The 18,081-nt window shown below is 31.8% G+C and overlaps 3 protein-coding genes across 6 annotated transcripts in view; all 3 read right to left on the bottom strand.

The window, feature by feature from the left end:
* The window catches only part of LOC127728372 (band 4.1-like protein 5), a 238,305-nt gene that overhangs the window by 28,632 nt on the left and 191,592 nt on the right, over positions 1–18,081 (bottom strand). The window lies entirely within an intron of this gene.
* Positions 1–18,081, bottom strand: part of LOC127728371 (bifunctional 3'-5' exonuclease/ATP-dependent helicase WRN-like) — a 68,715-nt gene that overhangs the window by 30,573 nt on the left and 20,061 nt on the right. For all 4 annotated transcript variants that reach the window (XM_052235701.1, XM_052235703.1, XM_052235702.1 and 1 more), the window contains exons 10-15: positions 17,803–17,909; positions 17,222–17,328; positions 9,309–9,469; positions 8,681–8,772; positions 1,964–2,036; positions 818–926 (exon numbers count right to left, since the gene is read on the bottom strand). In XM_052235701.1, coding sequence (XP_052091661.1) covers positions 818–926; positions 1,964–2,036; positions 8,681–8,772; positions 9,309–9,469; positions 17,222–17,328; positions 17,803–17,909 — 649 coding nt within the window. The remainder of the gene's footprint in view (positions 1–817; positions 927–1,963; positions 2,037–8,680; positions 8,773–9,308; positions 9,470–17,221; positions 17,329–17,802; positions 17,910–18,081) is intronic.
* On the bottom strand, positions 11,774–13,827 carry LOC127728419 (uncharacterized). Its single transcript, XM_052235789.1, has 2 exons — positions 13,534–13,827; positions 11,774–12,962 (listed from the first exon to the last, which is right to left on the bottom strand). Exons 1-2 carry the CDS (start codon positions 13,616–13,618, stop codon positions 12,442–12,444), a joined length of 606 nt encoding a protein of 201 aa, XP_052091749.1. The 5' UTR covers positions 13,619–13,827; the 3' UTR covers positions 11,774–12,441.

Raw genomic sequence — 18,081 nt, 5'->3', positions numbered from 1 at the left:
AAACAGAGTAGCAAACATCCTTAAGTCAAAGGGCCATATTGGAAGAAAATAAGGACAACTGTTTTATTTCGGCATGAAGGAAGAACAGTCATGGGTAACACAAAATACCCTAGATACTAAATGGCAGAGGAAAAATTAAACGGAATTGCCCTTTTCTGATGAAATCTTTTAATATTGATAAAACTTTTTGCATTATAATACTTATATGGGTCTTTTTAACCATAAGCTTTTTGGTACGGCTCCTGTAAGTAAGGGCATCAGATAAAACATTCTTTAGAAATTTAAAACTGCTCATTTCTTTATATGGTCATTATTGTTTGTGTATAACAAATATATAGGGCCCAAATGCTGGAAATTGTTTTGCATGAATACCAACATAATTTTCATAATTCAATAGTACTTATTCGCTATTATCTAGCGAACCAGAATTGTCTTATTCTTCTGTGAAATCTAAGTCTTTGGTGTTGTTTGTGTAAAGTATTGTGAACTTTACAAAATCGTTAAGCAAATTTAGTTTGGCATTATCTGATGGAAATACCTATTTGGCTGGAAAACCTATAACTGATATCAGTTACTATATATAAAGTTAATTATGAGATGGAAATTATGCTCAAACTTTTTTTTATTCACATATTTTTGCTTTCTAATGGACAGTTAAGTAACTGCTAAATGAATAAACCTAATTTGAGGTCTGAGATGAAATAGTTTGAAGGAACAACCCTTACTGATAGATATAGAATAGTTATTCTTTTGAACTATGCCTAAGAAATAAATTTACAACTAAATATTGATCATGAGAAAATGTTTTCACACCAACCTAGACACATTAAAATCTGCTGGTGAAAAAAAAGCATGACAACTGCTTGGGAGACCATCTCTACCAGCTCTGCCTACTTCCTGGTAATAAGATTCTATATCTTTTGGAGCTGAAAAAGAATAAAAAGATATCTTAATTGTTTTTAACTTTTTATCACATATTCTGAATCCTCTAGTTTTATCCATGTAGTGCCATTAAAAATTTTGCCCGCTAACCCTTACTTCTATTTTTATAATTTCATTACACATAATATAAAAAGCCATTTTTCAAAATCATATAAAATCCTTGTTATTTTTTCATAGTTTTTGAAAGAAAAAAGCTGTTAATGTTAAATGTATGAAAAATCTAGAGAGAATCATTTCTGGCCAAATTTTCAAGCTCTTATATCTCAAAAAAAGGACAAGGACCTTTCATTTTTTTCAGCTTTTTAAGTTCCATTATTCATATACTATCAATTTATAACAGTCTTTTAAATTGTTTGATATTTTGAAACAGAGGAGCGTACATCCTTAAGTAAAAATTATTAATAGAAAAGGAGAATACACTTTTTTTGGTAACAAACATCCTAGGGCTGAATGGGATATAGAAATATGGTAATTCCTTGGTCTTCTCCAATAGACAGGAAAAACACTTGCTTCAGAGGGGCATTTGTTTGGATTCACAGGATGTATAAATATTCAGTCACATTAGGTCAGAATTGGGAAATTAAATATGTTGCCCATTGGAGAGAGAGTGCCACTCACTTTGCACTTTTAACCATGTCAAGAACTCTCTGATAGGTCTGCTACTGGCCTGTTGCTTTTAAAAATTTCTGCCCTTTATCCAACATGCATTCATTTCCCATAAACAATCAAAATGTTCACCCTGCATCCTAGTCATCCTAATCTGCAGAACCTACACATTGCATTATTTTTTAATTTGTTCTCCTGAATTTCATAAAATATTTAACACTGGACTTTATGTAAGCAGCAATCAATCAATCCTCTCAAATTAATCTTTTTTCATTTCTTTCCAAAAAGTTATTACATCTTTACTTCATTTTATAAATTCTTTTTCCCCCTTACATTTAAACTTTAATCTGCCATATAAGTTCTTTAATTTGAGTTATTTTTCTCCACCACCTTATACATTTATACTTTCTCTTACCACCATAATGTATGACTTTCCTGACATCAGGTTTATCTATCCCCATACCAAATGCTACTGTTGCTACCACTACCTATATACACAAGTATATTTAATGGAAAAATTATGTAAACAAAATTTTGAATAAATGGGGAATGTGTCCATGGGACACAGATGATGCCCCCACTTGCATATAACGTTATAAAGGGACATAACTTAAGAACACTAGTGACTCTACCCAAATTCGTACTTGATCTGAGTTTTGTGGTAATAAGCATTGTGTATAAGTTTCATGACATTTGGTTGAGGCAAACTTAAGTTCGAGAACAGAAACAAAAAATTCAGCAAGTTTTCCATTTCACTACAAACCAGTAAAAGTCTGAAATGGCCTATATCTGTACTCGACTGTACTGATTTTTACTCGACCAGTCTGAATTGGTCTGAATTTTCCTCGACATTACTCGACCCCAGTCTTAACCATACTTGACTGTACTGATTTGTACTTGACCCTTATCTTTGCCATTGAAAATAGTCTGGAACTATTACTCGACCAGTCTGAAACAGTCTTAACCCATTCTCGACCTGTACTCGACCTATTTTTTCAGTCTAAACCATACTCGACCAAAGGTCTGAACAATACTCGACCAGTCTGAACCATACTTGACCAAATAACCTCTACTTTTTCTAAATTTTAACTGTTAAAATAAATTTCTTTTTAACTGACATGACAACAGCCACAATAAAATAAAGATATATTATAAAAACAGATTTTTACATTCTTACATGATTCTCAGATTTATCAAATAGAGATAGTTAAATCAAATTATCTTATGTAATAATTTAATTATATTAATTTTAAAGTTTTACAGTTTTGTTAAAAAAAGATTTTCTTTTACCTAAAAACCACACCTATACTGAGGGTAATTAAACCTTATTAAGGTGCTTCTTGTTTGGCATGTGTTTTTTTTTTATTTAATTTTCCTAAATTCCTAAATAAAAACTACATAGGTTTCATGGTTACATACAAAAATGTACAATAGTTATATAATTATCTTTTTAATGAGGTAACAACAGCCAACAAAATCACTGAAATTGTTTTACCTTATTTTAGAGATATATCTATTATTATAATTTGGGATATACTATATACAATATATATAAAAAAGGGATAAAAATTTAAGAAATTAATAAAATTGTTCTTCTGATTAGTGGTGAAGTATAAAGTAATACCTCCTGCTTGGGGCAAACTCATGATCACACCTGGTCAGAGAGTATTAAATTCTAAATAACATATATTTAAAATTGCAACATCCTGTGAAACTTAAATCACAAGGCCTTTTGAATTCACTAGATAATTAATACACGAGTTTAAGAAAAATAGGGCTTTATTTTTACCTGTAAAACATAAATGTACTAAGGTAATCAAACCTTATTAAAGTGCTTCTTGTATGCCATGTCTTTAATTTTGACAAAAATTATTTAAATTTAATTGAAATAAATTTTTACTGTAACTTTGGAACACATTTCCTTTTTTTTAAAGTTTATCACAGGATTACTATGGAAGTTCTATTATAATGATTATATTAAATTCTTGGTTTAACAAAAGAAAGGTTATCATGATTATATTAAATTCTTGGTTTAACAAAAGAAAGGTTATCATGATTATATTAAATTCTTGGTTTAACAAAAGAAAGGTGTCATTTTTTAAATTTATCAAGTTGCTTTATATGCTACTTTATATATATTTTAATAAAAAAAATGTTCACTGCATTATTAACTAAACTCAACTGACACCATAAATCTCTACTAGGCTTAAGTAAATGGTGAAAATTGTCCAGTAACCATAAAATATATCTGAAACATTCAAAAATATTTGAATAACATTGAAAATAGTCACAATTCAGTTTTGAGATTATTTGATCAGCTTGTTTTATTTTTATTTTAAAGGTGATATATATGTATGTATATAAGTGTTGATGAATATGGTGTTGAAGTTATATTATGTTTATTGTGAAATTTTGGTTTCAATGCTATATTGAATACATTTTTAATTTCAAATTGTTGTTCAAATTTCTAGCCAGGGGAAATAGCTGTAGTTAAAAACAGTTCCTAAATTGATGAAATACAAAAGATAGATACAAAAAATAGGTCTAGGTTGGTTAAGACTTGGTCGAGTATGGTTCAGACTAGGTCGAGCATGATTCAGACTAGGTCGAGTATGGTTCAGACTATGTCGAGCATGGTTCAGACTAGGTCGAGCATGGTTCAGACGCGTTTAAAATGGTTAAGTACTGGTCGAGTACAAGTTCAGACTGTTAAGTATGGTTCAGACTACAGTCGAGTATTATCAAGTAAATTTCAGACCAATTCAGACTGGTCGAGTAAAAATCAGTACAGTCGAGTACAGATATAGGCCATTTCAGACTTTTACTGGTTTGTAGTGTTTGTAAAGGGCATAACTTTAGAAAGGTAAAAGTGACGCCACCAAAATTCAAACTTGATCTGTGTTTTGTGGTAATAAGCATTGTGTACAAGATTCATAACATTTGGTTGAGGCAAACTTAAGTTAGAGAACAGAAACGAAAAATTCAGCAAGTTTTCCATTTGTAAAGGGCATAACTTTAGAAAGGTAAAAGTGCATGGATTTTTCTAGCATTTCACAGGGTCCCAATACCCATTCCCCATGTCAAAATCCCTGCATCTTTCCCAATTTTGGGAGGAAAATTTTTTAAGGGACATCTGAAAACGTGGCTACATCATTTTCTGAAGCAGTTTCATCGAAAATTGTTTAAATTATGTTTTCACGTAAGTTATTCCTGACAGCAGTGTTCTTTTTGTTCGACTGCTAGCTTCATGCCAAAAATCGCAAACAAGTAATGTGGCTGACAAAAAACAACTTTGACTAATGGCAGTTATAAACCAGAAATGTAGACAATTTCAATACCCGATCAGATTCCAAAAGCGGATAAAGCTAATTCAGGGTTTGCCTATCAAATACAAAACAAAAAAATACAGCTGTTAAATATAAACTCTACGAAAAGATATATGAAAAAGAAAGAAAAAACAGGAAATATCTTGTACCGAAACTCAAAGATATTTTTGCTCCACAAATTTTCATGTCAAAATCCAATAAAATGTTGTTACATTACTTTTCTTTATCACTAAAAAACTTTGATATTGAATTTGTTCTAATGTAAACACATTACTACAGATCTAGGAGGTAATTTCTTTTCAATTTTGAAGGGACAGTAAAAATCTGGAAGGGCAAGTGAATTTAGAAACGTGTTGGCCCCTTGGCCAGTTAAAAAAAAATCTTATTTAGGCTCTCCCTGAGTTTATTAATTATTTGTAACTGTTACAGTCTTTGAAGGTGAAAAAGGCTGTAAATTCTTATCACATGTGCACTTTATGAAGTACAGTATTTTGATACTAAATAAACTTGATTGGCTTGCTGTCAAGTTTAAAAACAAAAAAGGACAGAAAATTAAAATCATAAATGGCAATCATGTAGCATGTGTAGTTTCTTACTTTACTTTCACAAATTAAATAAATGGGGAATGTGTCCATGGGACACAGATGATGCCCCCGCTTGCATATAACGTTATCTGGCTTTATAAAGGGCCATTACTCAAGAACTGTAAAAGTGACACTACCCAAATTTTAAGTTGATCTGAGTTTTGTGGTAATAAGCATTGTTTATAAGTTTCATAACATTTAGTTGATGTAAACTTAAATTAGAGAACAGAAACGAAAAATTCAGCAATTTTTCCATTTTTAAAGGGGCAAGTAGAACAGTAGAAGTGACGCCACCAAAATTCAATCTTTATCTGTGTTTTGTGGTAATTAGCATTGTGCATAAGTTTCATAACATTTGGTTGAGGCAAACTAAAGTTACAGAACAAAAACAGATATTTCAGCAATTTTGAGATTTGTAAAGGGGCATAACTCTAGAACAGTAGAAGTGACACCACCAAAATTCAATCTTTATCTGTGTTTTGTGGTAATTAGCATTGTGCATAAGTTTCATAACATTTGGTTGAGGCAAACTAAAGTTAAACAGAAACAAATATTTCAGCAATTTTGAGGTTTGTAAAGGGGCACAACTCTAGAACAGTAAAAATGAGGCCAACAAAATTCAAACTTGATCTGTGTTTTTTGGTAATATACATTGTGGATAAGTTTCATAACATTTCGTTGAGGCAAACTAAAGTTAGAGAAGGGAAACGAAAAATTCAGCAATTTTTCCATTTGTAAAGGGGCATAACTCTCGAACGGTAAAAGTGATTCCACCAAAATTCAAACTCGATCTGTGTTTTGTGGTAATAAGCATTGTGGATAAGTTTCATAACATTTGGTTGAGACAAACAAAAGTTAAAGAACAGAAACCAATTTTGGGACATATGGACAGACAGACGGACGGACAGATGTACAGACGGACAAGGGTAAAACTAAATGCCCCCTCCGCTATGGCGGGGGCATAAAAAGTAGGGATGTCAACTCGACGAAGATTTACTAATCAAGTACTCGTTGGATTTACCGAGCGATTCTCGAGTACTCTCTCGGTAAAACATTTACAAAATGGAAACACAAAATTATACCCATGTTATGTATTGTGGGTCAATGTCTTATGAATGTAAAGCCCTCAACATTATTACCTAGGACTAGATAATAGTTCAAGGAATTTTATACCTTAATTAATAGCTCATTTACTACATATACAGTATTTGGGAACCGTAAAAAACACATTTAATGATCAACAAAGGGGTGATGATTAGACCTTACTAATGCCTTTAATCATTTTCTGAGGTTCGACACAGGGTGCAACAAATTTGTTCTTATTTAAAATTACTATCTTGTCAACTTTTTCTGGGACGAGGCGATTTCTCAACTTTGTTAGGTAACTAACAGTCCTGTTGATGAAAATATATGCTCTGATAGTAGAGGTGGGAGAATAAATATGATTTATAATTTAGCTAAAAGTGTAAGCCTTGAAGAAAAAGTGCTCTTGTTCACAGCCTACCTCTGTTTGGAGGAATTTTAAATGACTGTTAAACGCAAACATTCGAATCATATTTTAATTTTTGTTAATTTTGATTAATATTCAATTTCCCAGGAGGCGCTCTCATTTTGGTATTCAATATTCGGTACTACAGAGCAATACTCGAGTACTCGTTGACATCACTACAAAAAAGATAATTTCTAATGACCTATACACACTAAAACTCACATCTGGTATATTTGTTGGGTTTTCCCAATCTCATTGAAAATAATGTAAAAAATTCCCAAAACTACCCAGGATCCTTTTTCCCAAAATACTCAGAAAAACCCCTGAAGTGACGCCACCCAAATTCGAACTTGATCTGAGTCTTATTGCATTGTGTACAAGTTTCATAACGTTTGGTTGAGGCAAACTATAATTAGAGATCGGAAACCAATTTCGGGACGGACGGATGGATGTACAGACAGACAAAGGTAAAACTTAATGCCGTAGTGGAGGCATAAAAAACAACCATACAATTAGGGCTACAAGATTGTTAGTGGGAGGCTTTAGTAATCATATCCATGATATCTGTCCATCATAAAAATGTAGAAATATAAAATATCATGGTAAATGTTATAAAACTTCATCCATAGCTAGAAACCCTTTCTGGGTCCTTGTTTTTTTTAAAGGATTCTAATGACTCTACCTGCCCAATAAAAATATTCCAGAAAATCTAAAAGCAATATTAAAGAGATTTCATCTACAAATCAAGATTTTAAAGTTTTCATACTATGTTTAGCTATCCTTAGCAACTGTGAACTTGACTTTTGACAAACTTACCTTAAGATAGGCTTTCTCCATTTCCTACTGTCAACAACTTTGAATTTTATCAAAATAAAAAAAATAGCACCAAGAAATCACCCAGAAACAACAAATTGTATGTCAATATTTTTCTGTTATTTTTAGCAATTTGGCCTTTTGACTTGCAATTTTGACCTTTTGACCTGCAAATCAATAGGATTGTTCCCATTCTCTTTATCTTCCATGGAAACAAGTTTCATATTACACCAACAAAAGAAACTCAAGTTACCATCAGGAAACCAGTTTTTCATTTTTTTTCAATTACAAGTAACAGTGACCTATGATCCCAAAATCCAAACGCTTCATTTCATTCTTAAAAGTATCTTCCATAATCCATATGTAAAATTTTCCCTACAGTTGAGCATGGGAAACCCAAATTGTCATCATCAAAGCATTTATAAAAAAACAATCCAATTTTTAGAAAGTGACGAACTTTTTGATTAAGGGGAACTCAAGTTACCAAGTGGAAGTTTTCATTTTGGACATACAGAAAAGACAAATAAAGCAATCACTTTACACTCCTGAAATTTATTTAAGGAGCATAACAATTGGAACATGTGGGATTATTTGTAAAATAAAACACTCTCTTTAAGAATCTAAAGCGATATGAGTAATTTCAATGTCAGGTCATTGGTTGAATTTTCATTGTTTAGGACATTGTTAGCCAATCATTAACTTTTTGGTGTAGGATTTATAAATATTACATCAGAAGGTATTGTTTCTAAAATATCCAATTGGTTCACCAAATTATTTAAAAGAAAACAGATACACAGATAACAAGTATGGAATGCCAATTGATTGCAATAGCTTATTCAAGTCTGATTGAGAGTTCTATGAATACTCTATTATAAATATTTATTAATGATTATTCATGAGCTGATTTTTGCTGTAATTACCTGAACTTTATCATTCACAAATTTATGGTGGGCATCTTTCCTTGCATCCAAGCTCAAACCAGCATGGTATGGGAGAGTGGCTACATTCATACCTAATATGTAATGAAAAAATACTTTTATTGACTTTTAAATATATCTTACAACCAAATCTTTTTTTTCATGCTAGTATTGAAATTTGTTTTGGATAAATACTGACACCCATATGAAAACTCCAATATCTATTGTTCCAAATTAACCACAGCAATTATACATCATATTGCCTTTTGAGTGCTTAAAAAGTTGCTATAAGTACTTATATGTACAGAGCCAAAAACATAGTATATTGATAAATTTCACCTGATCACTTTGTCTTAAAAAATATGCCAACATATAAAGTTTTGAATATGTACACACATTCTACAAAATAATAAGTTAACATATAGAATTTCTTCCAAACAGTGACCCCTAAATTTTTATTTTTGCCAACTTGTGTTATAGGGTTGTTGGCACATTGATCTTACCACAATACCTGATTTCATTTATTTATAACCACATAGTGGAACACCTTTTGTTAATGTATTCTGAATTTTGAAGCAACAACTTGTTTAATCATTTTTCAAAATATTGTAGTACAATTATCTTCCCAAACCTTTCAGAATAGCAGCAGTTTCCATGGTAGCCTTTTTAGTTGGACAGTATATTATTGTCGATCCCTCAAATTCAAATTTTGATCCATTTCTTGTCATATGAGTTTTTAGGTCCCTTGATGCATCACCTGATTTACTGCTGACAGACAGGAACAAATTGGGTCTGAAATGTGGACATAAAAATGTGGTTTAAAACAAAAAGTTTTATCATCACAGGGAAAATGACGCCATTGCTTAATTTGTTTTTAATGCCCACCATTGCCTGAAATAATTAGTAACATAAAAGTTATATTGAAATGTCAAAAGCAATATTAACTCAATTGCAATGAAACATTGTAGAATTTTCTTTTATGACTGGAAAATACCTAATAAAATAAAGAGCTGCGCCATAAGCGCATGATACGCCCGTCGCATCATATCAGAAATTTATAATCAAAGCGCGAAGCGCAGGAAAGGCAGTTAATTACAGGTTGTGTGTATTTTTAGTCCAGTTATATCATTATCTTGCATAGTACAGTGTACTTATCAGAGGTGGCTTTCAGTATTTAAGATTTAGAGTTCTCTAATGATATTGAATAAGTTTTATGAATGTCATATTCTGAGCACTATATGAAGGCGATTGTTCTCACTTGTTTATGAACTAGTGTATTATGTCCAGTTTGTACCTTTTTTATCTATGTTTATAGTCAAATACTGTTTAAAATAGTTAGGCATTTTCTTTTTAGTAATAAGTATATGTTATCAACTGTATTTTATTCAACTTTGTAAATGTGGTTTGTTACTGGTAAGTATGGATGATAGTTGTTTCATTGGCAATCATAACATATCTCCTTATTTATATAATGATCTATATTCAACGACCTCAGGTACAAAAAAAATGTATGTAACTGAACTATGATGGGAAACCTTTGACTTCTTTCTTTTATATAAACTTTTGATCTTGTACCATAGAACTATGTAGAATAAATGTACATTGCAACATGTCAACTCTTTCAATGACAATACTTTTTTTAGAAACTATAACTCCAAGCAAAATTATATTTCCAAGTATAAAGTAATTTATGAATGAAAAAAGGAGTTCTTTATTAAAAATTAAACTGATTCGCTGAGCGCAGCTGGATACACCTGCAGAGGTCCAACCCTGAACAGTTGGGGCAAAAATGGACACAATATTCAAGCTTGATACAGGTCTGAATTTGGATTGTAATTAAATATTTGACATATTATAGTTTCTGAATAAATGCAGTCAAAGAACTTGAAATTGGTTATATGAATTGAATTTATATTCAATTAAAGATTTCTTGCTGTTGTGCAATACACTGTGCTGTTGCGCAATACTTAATAAATCTGTTGCCAGACTATAAACAAATAAAGTTCAATTTCTTCTCAATGTCATATTTGAAATTTATGAAAATCAATAGGGAGATTACATCAATTGCTATAAATAATTCACCAAAGTTTCATGCAAACTGTTTAAAGCATTTTTGAGTTGTTGTCCAAAAACTGGAAAATCCCCCCTTTTTTAATGAATAAAACCCCATAACTCAGAAATGTAAAATCTAAAATTTATAAAATTCTAAAGGGAGCTTACGGATTGATAATTTAGTCTTAGATGCAAGATTTTTTTTATCAGTTGTTAGTGGCTTTGAACTAGCTGTCAGTAACTGCGAGTACTCTCAGATCTGTACTTAGTGTCTTTTTGTTGTTTGGATGTACAACTACCCAGCCACGTCCACTTGTATTTGTATTTATCCATCTGATGAGTAAAGCCTCTTTCAACTGATTTTTATAGTTCGTTTTTATAGTTCGTTCTTATATTGTACTGTTACACCACTGTCCCAGGTTAGGGGGAGGGTTGGGATCCTGCTAACATGTTTAACCCCGCCACATTCTGTATGTACATGTATGTGCCTGTCCCAAGTCAGGAGCCTGTAATTCAGTGGTTGTCGTTTGTTTATGTGTTGCATATTTGTTATTCGTTCATTTTTTGTACATAAATTAGGCCGTTAGTTTTCTTGTTTGAATTGTTTTACATTGTCATTTCGGGGCCTTTTATAGCTGACTGTGCGGTATGGGCTTTGCTCACTGTTGAAGGCCGTACTGTGACCTATAGCTGTTAATTTCTGTGTCATTTGGTCTCTTGTGGAGAGTTGTCTCATTGGCAATCATACCACATCTTCTTTTTTATATTTACATCAACAGATATAAACAATTCACCAAAGTCAAGGTGAGACAACAAAACTTAGTTGTAAGATCTCTGAAATTTTTTACATGGTACGAGTTTTTCTCATTGTTGGAGATTGTATGGTGACAGTAACACCTGTAACTGCTTAAACCCATTTCTTATGCACTTTGGTTCGATAAACTCACTGAATATCATACCACATCTCCTTATTTTTATATGCATTACAATTTACATGTGCATGTAACAATGTGCAGTTATAAATATATATATATCAGAACAAAATTCATTGGGTCACTTTTATTTATGCATCCTTTGGCACAATACAAGTTCTAAAATTACACAACATAAAACAACTAAATGTTATTTCAGATGAAAGTTTTGTTTCAGTTCCATTCATAGGATTTATTAGAATTTTGTATGTTTTGCCAAGTCCAATAATTCGCTCTATGTGCATGTGTTAATTGGAGACTTTTCTATCCCGTATAAGAGTTTTGGAACTAATTCTGTTTCTTTTTTTGAAAAAAGTTAGCAAACAAATCTTGCACATTTAAACCTTTGTCTGCCATCACACTGTCACCTGGATCACATAAATGAACTATTCTACATCTTTCAACTATTTCACAGTCACTGGTACAACCAACATATGCCTTAGAGACAAAGTTGACTAAACCACCAGGTGTCGAACATACAAGTATTTTCAGTGTTTCTGTTTTTATATGATGAAAAGGTTGCCTGAGCTCTAGGAGCTTTAGGTTTTATCACGGGATATTCTGTGCTGTCAATAATAATCCAAGTTGTAGGAAACTTTAATTTGAAGTTGGATGGCGAAAAATACCTGACTAAACCACTAGATGGCCAAGTGTTAGCCTCACACCATTGTTTTAGACATAAAAACAATCCATGTATACACAATATTCTTCACACTAGATTCAATCTAGAATCTAGACAGTTCAAAGTTGGTTGTATAAAGCCTCAATTTCATCAAAGTCATAAAAAAACTGATTTTCAACTGACACCCTATCAATTTGAAAATATATGTACATGTATCTCAAACAATGTGCTGCTAGACCAAGTGTGGTCAAAACAAATAAAAATTTAGTATACAACTCTAAACCGGTATAAAAATGCATGGCTGTGTCACGTGTCTTCATTTCAAAATTCACTGCTGAAAACATAGGGATTGATGGTGTTTGAGTAATTCCATCCGTGAAGCTCAACATTAGCTCGGCAGTTGGTGGTGGACAGTCATAAATCCTTTCTGCAGTATGAATGACTTCTTCAGGAAAACCAACTTTACAATCAAAACTTTCCTCTAGATTTCTACTACAATATTCATCAAGTTTGGTTCTTTTGTTTTCACAGGAAACTGCCCTGATTTTTCTTTTTGTGGACGATTCAGTCTCTTGCTTGGTCCAGGAAAATAGGCTGGGAATGGCAGTAGACTTAAGTCTCTGTATGGTGGGTTTGCGCCCTGAAAAAGGTTATAAAACATTAGTTTTTTGATAATTAAATGAACTTCCATTAGCAATGTATACTTTGTACTACCTGGCAAAATATTACCTAGATTTATTCATTACAATCTGGATAAAACTATGTTTGCCTGATTCAATGTATGTTATGTAAATCCAAAGGACAAACAATGAGAGACTAATGCAACAAACGTACATTGTCTGTACCTAAATAACTATAATATAGATGAGAGCATGTCATTGTTTTGTTCCTGTTTACATTGTCATTGGTATTTTTCAAGAAAGTCTATGAGGCATAGCTTATGCATTCCTGTCATTACTACATCAGCATAATTACTGCTAAAATAATTCTCAGTATGATAAACCTCTTGTAAGAAATCATTATAATTGTAGCATTCACCAAAAAATCTCTAACAGATCACATTTAATCGTAATCCAAAAAATTATGACGTCTTGAATTAACCATCCCTCTTTAGTTCTAAAACGATAATTGCGGTTGTAAACAGACTTTGGTTTATTTGCATTGCGATTATATATATAACTATATATTTCAAAAAGAAAATAGAGTTTTACCATGAATAGTTTCCTGCACGTAGTCTTTTTCAGTAAAATGTTCCTTGCAAACAACAGCTGATTGAGATGGACTCCACGATTTCATCGTGTTCTCGTCCAATCTGCGTATGGGCCATGGCGTTGATCCAACTTTTCCTTCTTTTTAAGTCATTTGGAAATGCATGTCCTCCTCTTAAATGACATCCAGGTACACAACAACAAGTACTTGGCATCGTTAATTAAAAATGTAACTGAAATAGTTGCACAGTGCAGAAACCGGAAGTTGAGGAACAGGATCGGCTACCACGGCGCCACCTATTCAAGAACGATAATTTGCTACTTAATATAACTGCGAAATAACAATAATGTTAGACAGGTTCACGTACATAAACAGAAATGCACTTTAAATTGTATAATATAATTCATGTTCAGTCGACCTTTAATTATAATATCAACGACTGAAATGATTTATAAACATCTAGATTGCATATAACACTCGAAATTAACCCGACCTCTTTCCACACGGAATTCAAATAATTCTAGTTTGTCAATCGGTTGACTGCTTATAATGCAAAATACAAATATATCAAAAGTTTTTAAAACTAACAAAACACAATGATCGTTTCTCTATTTCCCAATGTAAATGAAATGAAACAAAAAACATTTTATATCACAATAAGAAGAGGAGAGAATTCAACATTTCCGGATCTACTTGGAGCCTAAAAACCCCCCACGTAGATTAGTTGGATATCGCGGAAGGAAAGATTAACCCCCCAACCAGAAAGGCATTAAAGCACTGCCTTTAAAAAACTAAAGGGAGGTTATTTTAATAAATATAAACCAGTCACCAAAGTTTCATGAAAACTGCTCTAAGCACTTTTAATTTATTGTCTGAAAACTGAAAAATCACCCCTTTTTATTTATGAATAAAATCCCATAACTCAGAAACATAAAATCTAAATTTATAAAAACAGAAAGGGAGCTTACGTCAAAAGATATGAACAGTTCACCAAAGTTTCATGAAAACTGCTAAAGAATTTTTGAGTTATTGTCAGAAAACTGGAAAATCCCCCTTTTTTAATGAATAAAACCCCATAACTCGGAAACGTAAAATCTAAAATTCATAAAAATGGAAAGGGAGCTCACATCAATAGATATAAACAATTCATCAAAGTTTCTCGCAAAATGGTGATAGCATTGATTAGTGATTGTCCGAAAACTGGAAAATCCCCCTTTTTTAATGAATAAAACCCCACAACTCGGAAACGTAAAATCTAAAATTTATAAAAATTGAAAGATAGCTCACATCAATAGATATAAACAATTCACCAAAATTTCATTCAAATTGGTTACAGCATTTTTGAGTTATTATCTGACATGCTGACGACAGACAGATGGACAGACGGACAACAATATACATAATACGTCCTGTTAACGGGCGTATAAAAATTGTGCAATTTCCCATGTTTTAGAAGAAAAAAAAATAATATCTTTTTATCCTGGACTGAATATTGATGTTCATGCCCAAAATAAACAATAATTAGTATTTGTTGTGACTTGACTGTAAGTGTTGCTCTCCAATTATTGCAGTAGTGTTGGATAATCGGTTGAAATTACCAAACGATTATCTATTACTATCAGTTGACAGCAACCAACTGACTACCGGTTATAATCGCATCATTATACCTTGCCCTTTTTTAAATGAAACAAGTGAAACTGCGAGCTACTGCTCCCTGATGATACCCCCAGCCCAAATACTTGAGGGTAAACAGGAAGTTGTTGAGTGATGAATCTGAAAATGCATCACACGGTATAGCTGACTTATATAAACACTGAAACCAAATTTCAGAAATCCTTGTAATGTAGTTCCTGAGAAAAATGTGACGAAAATTTTCAACTTGGATGTGTTGTGTAAAATGATGTAAGTGCTCGGTAAACAGGAAGTTGTTGAGTGATCAATCTGAAAAAGCATCACACGGTAAAGCTGACTTATATTAACCCTGAAACCAAATTTCAGAAATCCTTGTATTGTAGTTCCTGAGAAAAATGTGATGAAAATTTTCATGGGACGGATGGATGGACTGACAGACTGATAGATGGACGGATGGATGGATGGATGGATGAACAGACAGATAAAACAGTATACTCCCACTTTAAAAAAAGTGGGGGTATAATAATCATGCATTTAGTCACATTGTACATGTCTAATGAATATATTCCATATCATTGCACAGTTTTATATGTTCATATTTGATCTTTTGTTTCCTTTTCATAATTCATTAAGCAATTACAACTGTGAATCAATTAGAATCCAGATTCAGATTGAACATATTTTGTCTTATAATTACAACATTTATTACCAACAATGACACTAAAATTTCTAAATTTCAATGGTATTACTCACATTATAATTTCAAATACATAGCTAGCTGTATAAAAATGTGAATGCTTCTCGTTAAAAAAAGATATATAAAGTATTTAACTTTAATCAATTTAAAATTAATCAAAAAATAAAACAATGCATTTGCATTGAAATATATACATTTAACTATATATGTAGGGGATCCAACCAATGTCTGTTAATTCGTGTAGAATGCTTATTTTTCACTTTTGTGATCATTATTCTTCTGTCAGCAGTGTAATTCGTGCGTCTGTACTTAATATTACAAGAATGCAGAATTCTTACATAGTTGATCCGTATCCGATCCGTGATTCGTATATATTTCAATGGCGGACAAACCGGGAAAATTTATAAAAATAAACGGTTTGACAAGCAATTTGGAAAGGGATATGATGTTTTTGAAGCAACAAATGGATGAAACATTAATAAAAGGCAATTTGCACCACGTTCTAATGTAGCAAAAAATTTATTTTGTCTAAAATCAGAATGATTTCATGTACGCTCTCGAGTAACAAGTACCGGAATTGTAAGAAAGTATTTCATAAAAAGTTATTTACTTTAAATAACATATGATCAATCTGTAAAGTCAATGCTTTAACCATGTTTATAAAGAAAGAAATTGGTTATGTCTTTGATTATAGGATGTTTGACATTGTTATTGTCATCGACTGATATTTTTCGTTACAATTTGTGTGACTGTGCATGTAAAATGCAAACCGGATATAAACCGGAAGTTGATAAGCTAAAAGTCAAGAAACTATAATGACAATCAATTGAACAAAATCCCAATCGATTATCGACATTGCCAGGCCCAACCAACTGATTTCTCACTTATTCCAATCATCGGAACAACACTATATTGCAGTTCATTCAACTAAACTGTTCAACTGGGCAGAAATTTTAACCAACTACTGTAGAAAATCAGTCAAGTCAACAAAGTCCAAGGCGATAAAATAAAACATACTTACAATCCTACAATTTCACTATTACGAAAATGAAGCTTAAAATCTCTATACATTTTGTTATAGTAAAGAATCATTCGAAAAGGTGAGAGGTGGCAATTATGGAATTGCTGTAAAAAAAAACAAGTAAACCATTCATGGGTATGACAAAATTATCTCCCTTGTAAAGAACTAATTCCTTCCATATGATGAACGGATTTTTTATGTGAATCATTCAATACTACATGTTTGGCGGTGGATCATTTAATTTTCTTTGAAATCAATTTGTCAACCTACAATAATCCTTTTGTTAAATGTTGAAAATTGGAAGTTTACATAATTTACAAGTGATACATATTGATTATACCTATCAAATCCTGTACAAGTTGTAACTGGGTCTTTCAAATTCAAACTTCTACAAATATCTTTTCTAACTTCTTGTGTGGCTGTGGCTGTCAAAGCCATAATCGGTATCTAAACAATTTACAATAAAATAAAACATAAAACATAAAAAATAATGTACATCCTTTAAGAAAAATCATGTAAGTAAATAAAAAAATTTCAAGCAGCTAATGAACCATGGAGATGAGGTTAGGATCAAGGAATGTATACTAGAATGAAACTTCTAAATATAAAGCAACTGTATACAAGATATGAAGTATCCAGGTTTTATAGCTTCTAAAATATAAAGCTTTAAACAAATAATTTACAATACTAGTTTTCATCTGCTCATCTATTGCAGGAGCAACCTCAACCAGTGTCAGAATTTAGAATACTAGTAACAGTATTTTCATATTAGTAAAACACATATTTTGATATGTCTTAACTTCATAACACAATTATAGCTACATTTTAATTGTCATTTAATTATTCACATCTCAAAATTGTCAAAAACAAATGTGAATTTGAATCTGTTTGTGAAATTTGTACCTTTATTTAAATACTTACATTAGGAAATCTGTTCTTTAGGTTCCCGAGCGATCTGTATGATGATCGAAAGTCATGACCCCATTGTGACACACAATGTGCTTCATCTATAGCTATCAAATCTATCCCTGTAAATAAATTAAACAATAACCCACTTCAGATTTAATCCTTAAACAAAACTAGAACCTGTTTGAAGAGTGGGACAATTACCATCCTCTTCCACTTTTTGGATAGCACTAAATATAAATATTTTTAACATAAGCAAGTTAATGTAAATTTTTATTTAATAAATTTTAACAT

This window comes from Mytilus californianus, unplaced genomic scaffold, assembly GCF_021869535.1.
Source record: "Mytilus californianus isolate M0D057914Y unplaced genomic scaffold, xbMytCali1.0.p SCAF_2, whole genome shotgun sequence".
In the NCBI taxonomy this organism is placed as follows: domain Eukaryota; kingdom Metazoa; phylum Mollusca; class Bivalvia; order Mytilida; family Mytilidae; genus Mytilus; species Mytilus californianus.
Note: the sequence above shows the minus strand (reverse complement) of the source record. Positions and strands in the feature narration are given on the sequence as shown.